Source organism: Crotalus tigris, unplaced genomic scaffold, assembly GCF_016545835.1.
Source record: "Crotalus tigris isolate CLP2741 ecotype Arizona unplaced genomic scaffold, ASM1654583v1 scf7180000017633.3093840, whole genome shotgun sequence".
NCBI lineage: Eukaryota > Metazoa > Chordata > Lepidosauria > Squamata > Viperidae > Crotalus > Crotalus tigris.
In genome coordinates, this window is record NW_024096527.1 from 2,676,942 (window position 1) to 2,695,626 (window position 18,685).

Consider the following 18,685-nt stretch of genomic DNA (forward strand, 5'->3'; position numbering starts at 1 on the left):
ATACTGGTTATACTTTCTAGTTCATTTTTGTGGAAGTAGTGTTTTTTATTCTTTTAGTATATCTTTGAATGATGCTCAGATGGGTTCTGTTCAACACTACAAAAGTCAACTCAATATTCTTTTGCAAATAATGTACTTTGAAAATTTCTGAGCTTCCCAAACTACATGGAGGTAGATAGTTAAAATTCAGGAAGGTCAGAAATTTTTGAAGCCGGTTTATGGTAAGTAAGGCCAAGGTTTAAGCATGAGGAAACAACAAAGGCACTTACGCTGGGTATTCAGGAACCCGGCTCTTGAAGGAAGGAAGATCTGTGACATATTCATTGTACAACCATTTCACCTTAAAGTGCAGGTTCATATAGTCAGCACTCTTGCATAGCCGATGTTTGTCATGCTCTACATAGTAATAGAAGAGAATGAAAAAGAAAGAGATGATTCTTGCAACAGGCTTGCAGAGTCTGAGTTAACCAGGCAGAATTATCCAGAGATAAAAACAAGACCCAAAAGCAAACTGTGGGAGGAGATAGGAAAAAAGTGGGCATGGATGGGGAATGCACATAGCAATGGCCCAGGATGGAAATGAAATAAGGGTTTAAACCTGTGAATGAATTGAAAGGTGGATGGTCTCCCCTGAAAATGTTTTTATGTGCATTTAGCCTGGGTGTATTGTTTGGCACAATCCCAGTTTGTCCAGAAAGATCAGAAGCTCAAGTGAATCACTGATGAAGGGAAAAGACACATGAGAAATTAATTTCTCTCTAAGAATGAGCAGTGCATCCTCTTCTTAAGACCCCAAGAAGGCTCACCTTCCATTGCATACTTCATGTCCTGAGCAAAAAGGTTCCACATAACCTCTGCGCTGATCTTCCCAACATTCAGCTCTTGAGGGAATCTGTTAATAATTCAAAGGCAGAACCTCACTCTTCTGTCAACATGAAAAATACACTAAGATACCTGAATCCTGCTAAAGACGGGGAACTTAATGATTTGTGCCATTTTCTTTCCCCTCTTTTGAGCATTCTTGGTATGTACTCACTGGTTGAGGCAAGGTGTGTATGAGTTCTTATCTTCTTCAATGATCGATACTATCAAGGTTATAAGTTTGGACCAAAAGTCTAGATTCTTGATGCTGGGACCCTGTTCTTCTGGTGGCAGTTCACCCTTCTTGGTCTAGGATGATTGGATGGGAAGGAAGAAGGAAGGAAAAATACACATCAGTTTAGCAAACTCTTCTTTATGTCCCCTTGTAGAAACTAGAAGATCAAGGAGAGATGAAAATTGGTAGGGCATCATTAGATTAGAGGCCTTCCTCAAAGTGATATTTTTCATCACTTCTCCAGTCTCTATATTTCCCAGCAATGTGGCCAAAGTTAGCTATGATAGAGTGCCAGTCCACTCACAGGATCAGTTTGGTATTCACGACTATAGAGTTCATGGCAGTTGTTGAAGATGTATTCATAAGTTGAGTTGAGGCAGGCCTTCACACAATCCTTCACCACCTGACTGGCTCGTGGTGGACTCTGGAGCTCTTGGACCTGCATAAAAGAAGCAATAAGAAGGGTGCTAATTATTAGAAGCCATAAACTAACATAGTGCCTACTTTAAGAAGCATCAAACTAAAAGAGGCATAAAGGATGATTGGAAAATAAGTTTTAAAAGAAGAGATTGAGGAAACTGGTTATGTTTAGCCCAGAGGAAAAAAACATGTGAGGGGGATATGAAATATCTGAAAGAGTATCGCCCAGAAACAGATCAAAACCTGTTAACCTTCAACTCAATATGTAGGACACACAATACGGAAAAGCAAATTTCACTTAAATGTGAAGAAAAGCTTTTTAGAATTAAGAACAGTTTGGCAAGGAGCATTTTCTCTAGGGAAGTGGTAGACTCCCTTTCATTGGATTTTTCAAACAGAAAGTGAATAGTCACCCCTTCCAATTCTACAATCCTATTATTTTAATTACCAACAACACCTCTTGACCCAACAGGCTCATTCTTTGTAAAGCTTCTGTGACTCTGGATTGAGACCAGAGTCACAAGAGATCTGAATTTGGTTGGGCTGTTTCTGGAGCTTTGAAACAATGGGACGGGCTATTCTTACACAACTCTAAACCAGATTAAATCACACAACAAGTAGTACCAGAAATTAAAGAAGCACAAAATGACATTTCCTTCTCTCTTTCCAGGATTGGTGTGTGTGTGTGTGGGGGGGGAGGAATTGGAAATTTACCTTCATCCGAAAGAAAGTGATGCTGGTCAAGAGGTCCACTGTTGATTTAAGGTCCTGCAGTCTTTCAGGACTGCTAGCAGGGAAATTATTCTGAGAAACAGGAGAAATAGCAGCAATCATTTGATATTTCTTCATTCATCTGTCAACTTACATACTCCCTACCACTGCCTTTAATCTGCTTGTATAAATCTTTCTAGCTCCTTTATGGACTACTTTCTGGCAATAAAGAGCCAAGGTGGCGCAGCAATTAGAGTGCAGTACTGCAGGCCACTTTAGCTGACTGTGTTCAGCAGGTCAGCGGTTCAGATCTCACCGGCTCAAGGTTGACTCAGCCTTCCATCCTTCCGAGGTAGGTAAAATGAGGACCCAGATTGTTGGGGGCAATATAAATATATATATACATTGCTTACTGGTGTACACCGCTTAGAGAGTGCTTGCACTTAAAGCGGTATATAAGTCTCATAAATAAATAAAATAAATAAATAAATACTATTGTTCTTAACAAGACAATCCTGTATATATCAACAGAAAATAAGAATGAAAAAAACACATTTGGTTTTCATTGTAATGGAAATTACTTGTGTTGGAGGTGTTTGAATTGTTGGAGGTAAAAGATCTCCCCATATATACTGGCGAGCTTCATTTACTATCAAATCAATGAGATATTCTCCACCCCCATGCATGTGACATGCTTAAAATGCTACTGTAAAAAATCTTCACAGCAAATTGAATTGACCCTGAGTAACAACAGGAGAAAGCATTTTTCAGGATTCTTTCATTTCTTCCTCTTCTTGGATTGTTTTGCACTTGAGTTTAGGTTTTAGGTTTCTTTTATTTCACATTTATTATTTTTTATAAATACCTCAAGGTGGCAAATATACCTAATACCCCTTCCTTCTCCTGTTTTCCCCACAACAACAATCCTACTGTATGAGATGAGTTGGGCTGAGAATGTAACTGGCCCAAAGTCACTCAGCTGGCTTTCATACTTAAAGAGGAACTAGAACTCACAGTCCCTGGTTTCTAGCCTAGTGCCTTCACCACTAGACTAAACTTGATCTCTCACCTTGTCACGCTGGAAACGGAATTTATCTTTGTTCAAGATCATTTTCTGTACTTTCTACAAATGGCCTGCATAGCATGGATTATCTTTCAATCCATCTCTCTCTGATAGTCTTTGGCTGCCATACCAGACTGGGCAATCCATCAGTGAAGAGGTATGACTTGGTGGGTTCTAGGAAGTGTGCCTCCTTTGTCAAGGCCCCTATTTTATGGAACAGCTTCCCCTCTGAGATATGGACAGGTTTGACTTCTGGAAGGCCATAAAGACCTGGTGATTCCTCCAGACATTGAGGCCATGAAGTTAGCAGAATAAAGAATAACACAGCTCTGGTGCATATGTGGGTCTGCTTTTCAGATTGTTATTGAAATTTGAGTAAGGCAGTTCAACTAGATTTTTCTTTAATGGAATTGTGAGTTTGGTTTTGATTTATCTTTCTCCACCACCCAGAGTGCCTTTGGAGATAGGCAGATATATAAACACGCTGAATGAATGAATGAATGAATGAATGAATGAATGAATGAACGAACCAGAAAAGTGGGAGCAAGTTTAACGTTCTGACACTGTGCTCCTTGTTATCTACATAAACAAAAGGGGACTAAAAACTTGTTTCTATTCATACAACGACAGATGAAAATTCAACAAGCCAGCCTTTCGTTATCTCAAAGAATCTTCCTGTTTCCTGTTCTAAGCAAATGCCCCTCCTTACCCGATACATTGAGAGATCGATCCTCAGGGAATTGTGTAGCTGGTCCAGCAGTTTGACAAACCGTTCTTTCTGCAAAAAGAGAGAGCCCCAAAAGCAGGTAAATGAAGTTAAAATAGAGAGACTTTGAACCCCCTCCCTCCATGTCCCACCGTTGGTCTTGACCTTGTTCAGGCTTTGTCAAGTTAATATAATCAAGATTAAGAAGTCATTCTTGAACTTTAGGGCAGGGAATTGGTTGAATGATGCAGAGCTAAAAGACACCTACAAATAATCTTATTTGGCCTATCTTCTTTTGAACATTGGTTGGAAGAATCCTACTACCTCCCACACTTCCCTCCAAATTGCCCTTACCATCTTCTTTTCACGAGGAGTACTCCAGATTGAGACACAATTATAGTTTTGTTGCAGACTTACAGAGAAAGAGTAGGATGTCCACATTTTGGAGTAAATGGCAATCCACTGGAAATCCCAGTCCTTTCTTTATGGAATCCTGGTTTAGCTGCTTATGCCTTGATCCAAGAAATTGGATCTGTGAACTTGGCAAAACCTATGCATCGGATCTGCTTTTATCAGAGAACAAACCCACTTAACTATCTGACCTTAAAGATGCTGTTATAAATGCCCACTGCTACAGTAATAAGCTCTAGAACTTGGTTCTGGTTTTTGCAGAGAGAAAAAGGAAAATCAGATTTGATTCTTTAATCCAGGGATGGGTAAACTGTAGCCCCAAATTTCTTTTTTGCTATCTGGGACCCTAAGAAAGATTGCCCATTCTGGTCCTAATTTCCTATATCTAACTAGGATTGGTTCAACCTATTGGGGTGTATCAAGCAAGATTTCCTGATCAAGATGCTTCTGCCATCATTACTACCGCAGTTCCCAAAGATTCTTGAGCAAAGCAGAGGAGACAAGGGACTTAGCATTGGTGCGACATTGCATGCAAAGAGCAAAACAGTCCTGTAGAAAATAACCACCCCTTAGGGCACCCCAATCTTTCCCAATCCAATTACATGGGCTAACTCCCATCCTTTTAACTGCATTTCCCTGCCCCTCTTCTACAATTCCATCTCTGGCTTTCCAAGGCCTAGTCCTGGCTGATGTTCTGTTTCTTAATAGCACTGGGCACTCACAACTACACATGGTATGAAACGTTTGCCAAATTGCCAGGCTGATATCAAACAAACTCTCTCTTGGCTACCAGGCTACAGTCACATTTGCTATTCTTTTTAACATGGCACAGTGATATTAAGAAACCAGACCTATGCCTGCCATTAAGATAAGCAAGACTCATGTGGAGAAAAAAGTGTATGTTAGAATTGTGTTGTAAGTGTGTAGATGCTGACAGTTTTTGTATCAGGGATCTTTGTCAGTGGAATTTCACCCATGTACTACTTGGGGATCCCAAGGAACATTTTTAAATGTTATAAGGAAAGCAATTTTGATGCAACTGCATTCCCCTGCAGAAGTGTTATTTTTAGGTATGTTTCTCTGCTACAGATTTATTTTCTTATTATTCAATAAAACACATTTATAAGCTACTGGGGAAGGGAAAACCTAAATGCAAGAATTCAGGTAGTCCTCACTTAACAATCAAGATAGAATTATGAAAAGTCTTTGTGGTCATTAAATGGATCACCACGTGATCTAATGTGATTTGATGATCATTTTTACCACCATTATAAAGTGAGCTGCTGCAGACATTATGTGGTCGTTACATGAATCCATTCTACAAATGGGGATATTTTTTATCAGAAACTGACAAAAGCATTGCAAATCATTTTCATTTGAGTGTTGAATGCTGCAACTGGTCGTAAGTATAAGCAGGCTGCAAAGCACTCAAAATGCAATCACATAACTGTGGGAGTGTGGGACGGCACTTGTAACTTCAAGGATGAGTCATAAGTAACTTTTGGGGAGTTGGTTACAATGAATAGAACAGAACAGAATGGAATATTCTTTACTGACCAAGTGTGATAGGACACACAAGGAATTTGTCTCTGGTGCATAAGCTCTCAGTGTACATGGAAACAACAAAGTAATATGATCATAAGATACTAATTGGAGCAGGTAGTAGGGAAGATGAGAAGGATAATAATACTACAGCCCCACTACATGGATAAATATCCTTAGACATAAGACAGTGCTGTGGGAATTAGGTGTTCAGCAGAGTGATGGCACAAAGGAAAAAAACTACCGTATCTTGGTATCAAGTTGTTTTGGCATGCAATGCCCTATAACTGCATCCCAAGGGGAGGAGTTGAAACAATTTATGTACAGGATGAGAGGGGTCTGTAGATATTTTCTGAGGCCTCTTTCTGAGCTATGCAGTATACAGATCCTCAATGGAAAGAAGGCTGGTTGCAATTGTTGTTTTTTTCCTGCAGGCCTATCCGTTGAAGTCTGTACCTGTCCTGTTTGATTTCTGTGCCAAACCAGACAGCTACAGAAGTACAATGTTGAATGATGGTTAAGCAAGCAATTGTTAAATGAGGACTACCTGTACAGTGGCTGCATGATAAATCATTTTATGTAATGTTTGATTTGACACATAAGTATACTGCGGAGAATCAGTACAGTATAAGAGAAAAATAATCTTGATTCAACGGCGGGGCTTTCTGGCACAGTTTAAAATGATTTTTGTGTGTGTGGAAATTGCATTTGGATTTATTTTATGTGTCATTTTACTTATGAAAAATGATGAGGCTTAAATATATCACCTCAGATATACATATACTGTAAGTGTCCTGCAGTGACAAAACCTAAAGAAACTGAAACCTGAAGTAAATTATCCATGAAATTAGGACTGTAAAAAACAAAAACAAAACAAAAAGTTAGAGTAATAGACTCTTCAGGTATCAATTTCATTCAACAACTAAAACCAAAACATTTAAATGTACCAAAATAATAGCAACAATAATCAATAATTTTGCACCAGCTAAAGAACTGGCAGCTGTGATTTCGTGCTGTAGTGTATATAATAATATTTTCTAACTGCCTTTTTAAAGCAAAGATGTAGGAAGAAATTCAAACAGAGAGCATTTCAAAAGCATCTCAGATTTTAACTTCTTTCATTGGTTCAGAAACTGGCTCGGCTCAGCTTCTTAAATGAATCTGTTCCTTACTAGGCCTAGTGCTGGAAAATATGGACTAGCCAATGTCAACGGAAGCAGGGATCTCTGCAGAGGGGTCAAAAAAGTCAATATGGCAGCCCTGCCCTTGCAGCTGAAACCCAGCCTCTTTTTTACATGCATCACAACCGCCATCATCACTTTTTGGGAATTCCCTGCAGCGGACACCCTGACACACTAATCCAGTGATGGCGAACCTTTTAGAGACCGAGTGCCAAACTGCAACCCAAAACCCACTTATTTATCACAAAGTGCCAGGGCTGCATCAGCATTGTGGTACCCTCAGGGTGGGCAGGGGGCATGGCCCTCTGGGTGGGCGTGGTTGCAATGGTCACGGCAGACTGGATGAGCATGGCCAGAGCCAGTCCCTCACCATCCCGGGGGGGGGGGCAACGCAACTTGCTCGCTCACTTCCTGCCCTGTCGCTTCCAAACGCCATGTGCTTGCTAAATCTGGTGAACTCTGCTGGGGCAACGGTGCGAGTGCCACAGAGAGGGCTCTGAGTGCCACCTCTGGCACGCGTGCCGTAGGTTCACCACCACTGCACTAATCAATCATTTCATTTCAATGCCCTTGAGAAACTCCTCCTTGGATGAAATAATTAAGGAATTTTAAGGGAACCAGAATTGCTTTTGGAATATCTGACATGATGTCTTTACTCCATCTATAAATTATTATTATTTTTAGTGTTGTAAAGAATGTCTTTTGTGCATAGTGATGGTCTTGTGTGTGTCTGCTACAATCTCCATTGAAAAATATACAGCTACTTTCCTAAAGTCTCCTAACTGGCCCCTTATACTTGCTTCACAGCGCTCCCAAACTCCCTCTTCCCCCCCCAACCTGGTCTCTGCCATCATGCATTTCTGGTTCTCCCCTTCCAGGTCATTGTTCCCACCCCCTCCACCCCCCTCCTTCCCTCCCTCCTTCCTCCCCCACCCCTGTCCTGCCTCTTCCTCTAGCCCTAAGGCACAAGAGACAACGAGAAGCGATCCTTGCAAAAAAAAGAGCACAGATGCGCATCCGGCAAACATAGGCTCCGTAGCACGCCTTAGCACCGGCCACGGCACACAGAGGGTTAAAGCGACACAGTCTGGTTTTTTGGGGGGGAGGGAAACACCCAATTTTTAGGCTCTCTGAGAGGAAAAAAGAAGAAAGAAACAAGATTTGTACACAACCTAACATTTGCTTTATCAAAACAATACGACTTTTTGCAGCGGTGACTCAGACACATAAATGGAAAGAGGCCCACACAGACCTTAACCAGAGGACACAACTGGCTATATAAAGAAGCACATCCAGAGGCTTGTTAAGACACATCTCTGTCACAATGAAAAGAGGTCGGGTTCCCTTTCTTCCCACTCCATCCAAAATGTGCGAACTTCGTTGTTTGGGCTCGATTAATCCATAATACTGTAGTTTCAAGTTCAGTGACAGAAACTGTTGATTTAGAGCAAGCGTCTCCAAACTTGGCAACTTGAAGGCTTGTGGACTTTAACTGAGAATTCCCCAGCTAGCATGGCTGGCTGAGGACTTCTGGGAATTGAAATCCACAAGTCTTGAAGTTACCAAGTTTAGACACCCCTCATTCAGGGAGCATGACAAGGTCAGATGAAGCCATGAAGTTAGAAGCCACTGGCTTCAAACGGTGTGTGAACAAGCCTCTGTTAGCTGACTTTTTAAAAGTGCACAAGAGAGAGAAGATACATCTTAGAAACGCTGTTAAGGTAAAAAAAAAACATAATGGCATTTGTCATCTGAAAGAGACCACAGTTCAAGGTCACTTTCCCCAGGGCAAACGTGTAAGGACCTCACTGGATAAATCCACTGCCCCCCCCCCCACACACACACCAGAACCTACAAGTAGAGGGCCTAGTTGGGGTCCTAATCTTCTGAAGCAGGACTTCAGATGCAGAGTGGAAATCTGAACCCCTTTTGAGGGAAAGTTTACTCCTAGCTGCTCTGCTTTATAAAGGCTTTCTAGTTTTCAGATTACAAAGGTATATTACATCAAAGCTTATTAAAGCTATGTATCTGTAATCAAAGAATATGTGCTAGAGATGACATGAACTTGGCTTCACTGGACAACTGATGCCTCTTCTGATTGGCAGATGCTTCCCAAGAGCTCAGCCAAAGAGGGTCTTTTCAAAGACTTGGGAGATGTGAAGCCTCATGACCCAGTGGGTTAATAGAGAGGCAGCCATCTTGTCCAAGGCTGCAGTAGACATTGTGTATGTGTTTGTATTACTTTGCTCACATTATGCAGTTGTGGGGCCATAGTGTTCCATTGAATGGGCAGTAAGCAAACTCAACAAGCAAGAGTTGAGTGGACCAGCTTCAACCCTGTGCCTTCTAACTTAGCCTCCAGTCTGTAGACGTCGTGGAAGCTGCTCTGTTACCCACACTAAAGTGAGATTCGGCAGCCGTTCCATCTAGCTTCAGTGTGGGAGCATCCTGATCTTCAACAGAAGAATGTTTCACTGTAGGTTTGCTTCCAAGGGAGTCCTTTCAGGATGCCCTGGATTTACGCCTCTGAGTGTGGACCCTCAAGAACCACAACAATAACCCCAAACAGATTCATAATCCTTGTTGTGGTTGGCGGTGACCTTGATAAACAGCCAAGTCTTGGGAGAAAGAGATGAAGAAGCCAAACGAGTCTGGATGGCCACGTGCTGCCTGGAGAGTGTCACCACCTTCCAGATTATGAATCCAGGGTGATGACTGAGAAGCAGGAGCAGAAAGCTCCACCTTCAGCTTTCACAGAGAGCTTCTTCTCCCACTAGTTTGCTTTCTTGGAGAAGTCAACTACCATTTGTTCCACTACACCTACCTACTGAATAGGGAGTGAGGCAGGTGAAGAGGTGCAAAGAGATCTAGAAGTATGGTTTGGGGGCTTTCCCTTTTAAATCAGAGACGGGCCACTTGAGAGTCAGACGCAGCCCCCAGCATCCTATCTGCTTAACTGAAATTTAGGGGCATTTTATAGAGGGGAATGGGAAGACAAGGGCTCCCATGCCCTCTTTTAAAACTCTCTTAAGGTCCTGAAGTCAAGCAGAAGAAGCCCCAGCCCTTCTCAGGGCATCATCATCTGATCTTTGTTAATAAAACAAATATGACCCCGCCTCCAAAAATCATGTTGGCAGCCATGATGGTACAATCAAATCTCTGCCTGTTTGTGACCAGTTTGTGTGGATTTTAAAAATCTTTTCATTGGGAAATTCCACTCCTATTGAATATTGGAACTTCAGTTTGGGACAAATCTTTGCTTTTCTATGAGGGATAGAAGATAGCAAGGACAGGATCCTTCAAGGTTTAATTCTCCAGTTCATGACCTCACATTTTCCCATACCAAACCAGGCCCTGGAAGCCCTTCATTTATTAGGTGGCTATTTGCTAGTTTTTATAGTATTTCCAGACATCACTATTTTAGGGAAGTTACCCACAGAAGCTAGCCTATGGGGAGCTAAACTCCAAGAACAGTATGATTGCTCTGAGGGAACTGATCTCCAAAATGGCCTTGCTTTTTAAACATTTTAATTTGGGGGAGCTCAGCCGCATCTCTTTCAGATAACATCCTGTCACCATTTGAAAGCCTTCCTGGTTTAGTAGGTGGTTTATACATCTGTATATAAAAAGAGAAGGGCTCTCAGGACTGTGCAGATCACCAGTCTTAAAAAAAATCAATAAAGTCTTCTGCATTGTTAACCCACCTCTCAAACCCCAAGATTTCATTATCAAAATATGAAGTACGAATGGTTGCAAACCTTACTGTTAACCTCTAGAAGTTATGATTACTTCTTTCATTATGGAACACAAGGAGGCATGCAGAGAGATGTCTAAGCAATCTACCATCTGGCCTTCAGCGGAGTTCAGACATGCTTAGCTACAACTAGATGACTCCAAATCTTGCTGGCTGAAGAGCTTTCCAGGGGAGACCAAAGGCTGATCTAAGCCAGGACTGCCTGTTAGGGCTCCATCCAGGTGTTTCTGGAAAGCTTAACATCGGCATTTCTAGACTGATTGTTATTTTGACTTTCCAGTCTATGTGTGTAATGAGCTGTGAGAATAACCTCGAAAAGAACCAAAGCCAAGGCAACAGCCAGATAAGAGAAATCTGAGTCCAAATAGACTTAGGAATAGGAAAGTGTCCCAGAATTTACCTCACTACTTTGTTTATTTGTTTAATTTATATGCCACCCAGGGTGACATGGGTGGCTTACAATTACATTCTCTCTAGGATAAAGGTGGAGAGGGGGACACATTCAGAGTTGCAAGACTCTGTTAGTGTAATTCTATAATAAAGATAATTTAATAAAGTCCAGGTCTGGTCTTCTCTTGAAGGCTGACATCAGTCTTGTAACTCTGAATAGTTCTTCCTCGTGTTTCTCAAAGTTACTCTCACAATCCATTATAATACTATGTCCTGGAATATGCTGGTGGTCTTCCATTCACGTAGTAACCAGGTTTGGCATGGTTAGTGTTTTAAGATCAATAAAACTGGGCCAGCTAGTAGGATCCAAGTTCAGATTTTGTTCTCATTCCCAAAGCTTCCTAATATTCGGTCACTTTAGTGATTTTACAGTCCAGCCTGCCTTTCAGGATTCTTATAGGGATAATATGGGAAAAGGAAGCACATGTACTACTTTTTGCATCTTGGACAATGGGTTAAATAAATTGTTTGGAAAGAAAGGGAGAAGAGGAGAGGAGAAGGAGAAGGAGAAGGAGAAGGAGAAGAAGAAGAAGAAGGAGAGAGGAGAGGAGAGAACATTTGAGGAAAGGAGAGGAGAGGTAGGTAGGTAGGTAGGGAGGGAGGGAGGGAGGGAGGGAGGGAGGAAGGAAGGAAGGAAGGAAGGAAAGCTGCCCTAATTATTTGGAAGTCTAGAACCATTAAACCAGGGAGCTTTGACCTGGTTTCAGGTGTGACCACTGCTATGGAGGGCTCTAGGAAAAAGGCACCTCAGGATTGACTATATTTTTCAAGTAATCCCTCCTCTGCCAATTGTTTTCCCTATTAAACCCAGCCCTGTTTGAATTTGTTCTTGCTCACATTGAATCATAGTTTACCAACCTATGTGTTGACTTATGTAGGTTGGGCAAACGTGTTCTCTCTTTCCATTGGAGAGATATGTGCAGTGTAAATACCACCACCAACCCCTGGTACATCAAAGGATTCCCTAGAAATCATTTGATCAGGCTGTGAGGGTCCCCCCCCACACATAAAATTTCTTCTGGGGTTGAGTGAGTGGCTGCACACAAAGGATCAGGTGTCCTTTTTCACCAGGCTGCCCTCTCTGTCATCATGCACCCCCCCAGGAAAAAAGCAAAGAGTAAAAGTAAGAAATGAGTGTTCTACGCACCATCGGACTTACCCCGAAATTGGAAGCGGCAAAACGGTCAGAGGCAGAGACATTGGTGGAGGCAGTAGTATGCGCATAATAAGCATTAATGTTGGCCAATAAAGTACTCATTACAGCAGGCACCCCTGGGCACATATATTTTGAGGAAAGGCAGGCAAAGTGCCTGCAACATGGAAACAGAGAAAAGGGAAAGTTCAGGCAGTTTCTAAGCCAGGGAACAGTTTGGGATTGGTGGACTCGTATGGTATTTTAAGGAAATTTTGAGTTCACTGTTATAGAATTTTGGGTTCATTGTCGCAGAATAATTATTACTGTGCACTTAACCTTTTTGAGGTAAGCCAGGTCAGGAAACAGATATCACAAAGACTACTGGAATTTTATTTTTATTGTTATAGCATATAAAATCAGAATCCTGGAAGCTAACCATATTTTCATTTCCCTCCCCATTGTACCAAAGAGATTCAAGATGCAGTCAAGATTCTTTCTAACATGCCTTTCCAGTCCTAGGCTTAATTTATATTTCACTAATTGCCACATTACTTTTCCAAAATCACCTCCATTAGTTCTCTGCACTGGACTTACAGCCAATGCTGGTGTTGCTGTCTTTACATCTTTCTATTGTCTTTCTGCTCACAATTTTTGACCTTCAAGATCCCTGTAGAAGAGGGATGGGCAACTATGGCGCCCTTACGACCTGTGGACTTCAACTCCCAGAAGTTCTGAGCCAGCATAGTTCAAGAATTCTGGGAGTTGAAGTCCACAGGTCGTAAAGATGCCATAGTTGCCCACCACCCTTGCTGTAGAAAGATATCCAGCCAAATTGCCACCTGAGATTCTTTAATGAATATGCTTGGCCAACCTCCCCAAGTAATGATTCTCTATGTATATGAATTTTATCAACATTTTTTAAACAGGAAGGGTGCAGATGCACTGCCTTTGAATCGCTGGAATTCTGATGTTCTGGAGATCCAAGATAAATATACAATATGTCCTGAATTACAGATACTCACGTCATAGCCTGATAGATGGACTCCACTCCGTATCTCATAGCAAACTCATCCACAATCTCCTGGGCAGTTTCGTCAAAATATACTTTCCAAGCATCGTCCCCCTTTGCATCTGGGATTTTAACAACACCATTGTTTTGGATATCCGTCACAAAATGGAATAGGTTCTAAAAGCCATTTAGAAAAGGAATAAAATTAAATCAGAAGGCTCACATGACTGAGGTGGTCAAGAAAGGAGAGTGGTTTGTATTTGAAGTCAACAGAATGCTGCTATTTTTTTTTTGTTCAAAATTTTTTATTAGTTTATCAAAATATTAAATACAAAGAAAAATGGAAAATAAAAAGAAAGTAGGGAAGGAAAAAGAGAAGAGGAAAAAGTTTAGGAGAAAAGGGAGAAAAGAAAGAAAATCATTGACTTCTGATTTACAGCCTCATTTTTTTTACTTTTGCATAATAATACATAGTAGCCACTTTTATAACAACAAACCTATCTAACTAGCAAAACCCAAAGTCAAAGTTTCATTTTTTTCCACCTCAAGCACAAAGTCCAGAAGTGGTTTCCAAGTGGAAACAAAGTTAGCTGTATTCTTTTCTTTGATTATGACAGTCAATTTAGCCCCCTCTGCTAATTCCATCAGTTTTTCCAGCCAGTCATCCTTTGTGGGAATTAAAGTATTAACTTTAACTAATGTTGATATTATCTTGAGAAAAACTCAGCAAAACCATTGTGCTTAGATGTGTTAAAACTAGGCACCATATCCATAAGTAGACCTACTTTCCTTTGGAACAGAAATCATGCTTTATGGAATGAGAGGCGGGTTGTTTTTTTTTTAGCAAACACTTGCCAGGCTCTTTGGCAACTACTTAAAATGGAATGGCTTGCCTTCAGAAGTTATGGGTGCTTCATCACTGGAACTTTTTAAGAAAAGACGAGACAGCCATTTGTCCAGAATAGTATAGGATCTCCTGCCTGACCAGGGGACTGGACTAGAACAGGGGTCCCCAATACCCAGACCACTACTGGGCCATGGCCCATTCAGAACCAAGTCACGCAAGCAGTGGGTGAGCGTGCGTACATATGCAGGTCAACTAGTATAAGCTGCAGACACTTGCGCTGGCAGTCCCACTTCTATGAGTGGCGGGCGCATGTGCCTGCCACTCTCACAAATGGAGCTGTGTGTGCTCACACGTGCCCGCCTACCCCTCACACAGAATCATCCCTTCTCCCCCCCCCCCGGTGCCAGGGCAACAAGCCAGAAAGGTTGGGGACCGCTGGACCTCCAAGGTCGTTCTAATTCCATAGGTTTTTTCCTAACAGCCTTCCTGTGATCCTCTGAGAAGGCAGGTCAATTGACTGTCAGTAGGGAGTCTGCAACTGGCTGCTTTTTTGCTTATTTATTTATTTATTTATTTATTTATTCAATTTCTATAGCTGCCCATTTCAGTCCAGTTGACTCTTATATTATGGTCTCATGAATCTTTGTCAGTCTGGGAACCAACCATTACATGCCCAGTTCTATAGAAGGATGAGATGGTTTCATGCACTTCCCAGTATATTTGCATATAGGGCTGGGACCCATGCACCATACCACAAAAAGCAACCTCTGAATTGCTATGTGCCATTTCACTCACTTCATGAAGGCAGGTGTACTGCACATGGTAAGGTGCCACTTTCTCCTCTCCTTTGATCTCCACACTAATGTGCAGTCGGATAGCTCCGGATACAGCTGACTTATCTGTTCGCTTATCTGAAACAAGTATGGGATGGGAAGAGAAGAAGGGCATTTGGTGTTGCAGGATTGATGAGGGAAAGGGGATTTTTTTAAAAAAATGAAGTCTGAACAAATATCCCAGAATAAGCAAGAACATAAAGTGAATCCAGCTAATAGAGACAATACGGTCTGATGCCTTTAAAAGGCCTATAAAAATCGGAATACCAGCAATAGCTTCCCCTTCCTTGTAGATTTTAGGAGCAGTCAAATTGTTTCAAGCATTTATCCAGACTTACTTTAGTTCCATCTTTGGTCAAAGCAAATGATTCACTTCAATATTCTTCAGAGTAATTTGTCAATTTTCTTACTGAACTGCTAGAGCTGATAAGGATGTGTGTGTGTGTGTGTGTGTGTGTGTGTGTGCGTGCGTGTGTGTGTTTAACTGCAAGCCTGGCCTCCTTGAGCTTTTCATCTGGGAAGTCAATGGCCAACTACCAGAGCTAGATTTTGTATATCAGACTGAATATATTGCTAGTGTCGATACAATGAATAAATCTAGGTCTCTTTTTTGAAGAAGTGGTCGGCCTTCTTAGGGCTTACGGATGTTTATGACCCATTCAGATGGAAAGCTGCCCAAAATATGTCCCTGAGGCTGGATGACTGCTTACCCAGATTGTACCAGACATCCATTTCTCCACTCAGTGTCCGCACTTCAATGATTGTCTGACCCAGGAAGTCATCAGATTCTCTCTTGAAGCGCTGTTTTACCCTAGACTTGATGTCATCATCTTCATCCCATACCCGAACTTTAATTCGATCGGAGGAGTTATGACATTCACTGGTCGTGGCAGAAATTGGGAAAAGAGGTGAAGTAATAAATAAAAACTGTCACTATGAATGGAGACATAGATACTAAGGGAAGGGCAAGTGATTTAGTGACTCCTAGAACCTACAGGAAACCTTGTAATTACTAAGCCCATTACACATTTTCTTGCAAGATCTCTCTATCCTCAACATTAATTATATCCCTTCCTCTGTCCCTCCCTCTCTCCCTCCCTCCATTTATCTTCATTTTTAACTGCATATTTTAGTATTTTAATCAATGTTTCCTTTAATTAAAAATCCACTTACATTATGGAATTATATACATTATGAAGTTACCTTATTCATTAACTTGCCAGGTAAATTATTAATTTCTAACTGGAAGTAGAATTTTTAATTAATCTTTAATTTTGGGGAAAACAGGTGGTAACTGAGGGGATACTCTGGAGATCCACCAGCAGAGATGAAAAGGAGGGTCATCTACCTGCCATGCAAAAAAATTTACTACAATTATCAATCGTTACCTCTACTCTGTGGGCAGTGAGCCTTACACAAGCCTTCATTAAAGTAACTGGGAGGGGGGAAAAGATAAAAGCCCAAATTGGGGGTAGAAGGGAAATTTCCTTCAATCTTCTCTCTTGAGAAAATTCAGGAATGCTTCTCTGCCACAGATATTTAAAGCGACACCTAAACTGTCCATAATGTCTTGAATGACTCTCTCCAACAACTGTTATTATTAACTAAACATGTTTCAATTCCAGAAATAAGGCTCCAATCCCATATCCTTGGAAAAACAACTTTTTGATTTCTAGGAGCCAAAAGGGTCCTGACCTTACCTACTTCTAACTAATCATGGATTTTGGATTTTGGATTTTGATATTTGGTGCCTGCAGGCTACAATAAATATATTTCAGGTGTGGAAGAATGAAGGCTGTAGTAGCAGTTAGCTTGTATTTTCTGTTTCCTGCCTCAAAATCATGAGGCATATTTTGCGGTTAGGAAGGGGACAAGAAAGAATTTAGCACTGAAATGTAAACCCTTGCTCTGAGAATATAATCCACTGGGATCACATAAAAGATTTAAGCTTGGAAGTGTAAAAGTTAGAGCTAAGCAATCCTTGGGTGTCTACCTTGTGGGATAAATAAGATAGAAATCATAATCAGATAAACTATCAGGACAATGTTTGGAATGGAACACATTCTGCTGCTAAGGGATCTCAGATCCAATTCATGCAGGCTCTTAGCCTGCTGGTGTGAATTTGTGTGTCAGGTAAGGAGGTAGCAGGGCTTTTTTTTGTCATAGAACACCCGGAATGGAGTTCCGGCACTTTTTTTGGATGGAACTTTGTAGGGTATGAAGTGTGTGAGTTCTGGCACCTGTTTGTTTTTTTTTTTTTTTACAAAAAAAACACTGGGCGGTAGCATTCCCATTCAAAGGCCTTAGAGACAGATGCTTTATGATTCACTTACAAGTGGAAGTTTTCCTCCCAGACGGGGTTCAAATTTCCATATATGGTCTTTGTTCTCTTTTTGGTCTTTCCAACCTGGACGGTTACATAGGGGTCACTGGAGCCCGTTTTATCCTTGGCCTGCAGGCCTTGTGCACAAACAACTACAAATATATAAGCCACGCACAAGTTCCATATTGATTAGGTGGAAGGATACACATATACCAGACCCGTCCCCCCAAAGGAAAACAAAAGAAAACAATAAAGGCAACACATGAACAAAGAAAACAAATGAAAAAAAAGCTATGATTAGATAATAGGCATAAAAAGAATTTAGCACTTATTTTTCTTTTCTAGGTTGATTAGAATAAAAACAATGCATTTGCCCATTTGGGTGTGAAATGCTTTTTAAAAAATGTATGCCTTCAAATCAGTGTTTACTCCAACTGATTGCCTGAACTAACCCCTGCAGTATTCTTGGCAAGATTTCAAAAGTGGTTTCCCATTGCCTGCCCCACAGGGTGAAGAGAATGTCTAGCCCAAGGTCATCTAGCTGGCTTCATGCCCGAGGTGGAACTAGAACTCACAGTCTCCTGGTTTCTAGCCTTTTGCCTTAACCACATTGGCTCTTATATGAAAGATGGCTAGCCCTAAGTTATTGGTTTGATTCATATGCTACCTTTCAGATTAAACTGAGTACCAAGAACTTTAGGCAGCTGAAGCATTATTGAGCACTCCCCTAAAAATCACAGATCCCTTCCATCCCAAAATGTGAATAGGGGAAAATAGCTTTATATGCTTTTATATCTTGATCTTCCTCAACTTGGACCAAAATAAATTAAATATGGATGTCTCTATGGGCCATAATTGTCTCCAGAGATAGAAAGACAGTTGCTCAAGTTGACCTTAAACTTAGAAATTAATTCAAAGACAATTGTCCTTTAGTGTTCTCTTTTTTTCTGAATTTTCTAAAGCAGTTTTATGAATATCCAACAAAAAGCATACCAAAAAAGTCCATGGGGAAGAAAGAAAGTGCTCACCCAAATTCAAACACAAGGGGAGAAAAAAATCTACACAAGCGTAGTATAAAAGAGAAAGTTACTCGTACAAATGAATACATTAGAAGTGCATCAAATAATGTTTCGAAAATAACACATTGGAAGGCTTGCACTTCAAAAACTAAAAAAAATAAAGAGAACATCAAACGGATGTGGTA

The 18,685-nt window shown here is 41.0% G+C and overlaps 1 protein-coding gene across 20 annotated transcripts in view; it reads right to left on the reverse strand.

Moving 5' to 3' along the window:
- UNC13A (unc-13 homolog A) overlaps positions 1 to 18,685 on the reverse strand; it is a 124,761-nt gene that overhangs the window by 35,681 nt on the left and 70,395 nt on the right. For 13 of the 20 annotated variants that reach the window (XR_005555702.1, XM_039334770.1, XM_039334774.1 and 10 more), the window contains 11 exons: positions 17,492 to 17,633; positions 15,869 to 16,038; positions 15,121 to 15,236; positions 13,492 to 13,655; positions 12,482 to 12,644; positions 4,000 to 4,068; positions 2,231 to 2,320; positions 1,401 to 1,535; positions 1,037 to 1,170; positions 807 to 892; positions 270 to 396 (listed from right to left, as the gene is read on the reverse strand). Coding sequence is in view for 19 of the 20 variants with exons in the window: in XM_039334770.1 (XP_039190704.1) it covers positions 270 to 396; positions 807 to 892; positions 1,037 to 1,170; positions 1,401 to 1,535; positions 2,231 to 2,320; positions 4,000 to 4,068; positions 12,482 to 12,644; positions 13,492 to 13,655; positions 15,121 to 15,236; positions 15,869 to 16,038; positions 17,492 to 17,633 (1,396 nt within the window). In the remaining variant the exon portion in view is untranslated. The remainder of the gene's footprint in view (positions 1 to 269; positions 397 to 806; positions 893 to 1,036; positions 1,171 to 1,400; positions 1,536 to 2,230; positions 2,321 to 3,999; positions 4,069 to 12,481; positions 12,645 to 13,491; positions 13,656 to 15,120; positions 15,237 to 15,868; positions 16,039 to 17,491; positions 17,634 to 18,685) is intronic. The other 7 variants (XM_039334782.1, XM_039334771.1, XM_039334788.1 and 4 more) reach the window with 1 other exon arrangement.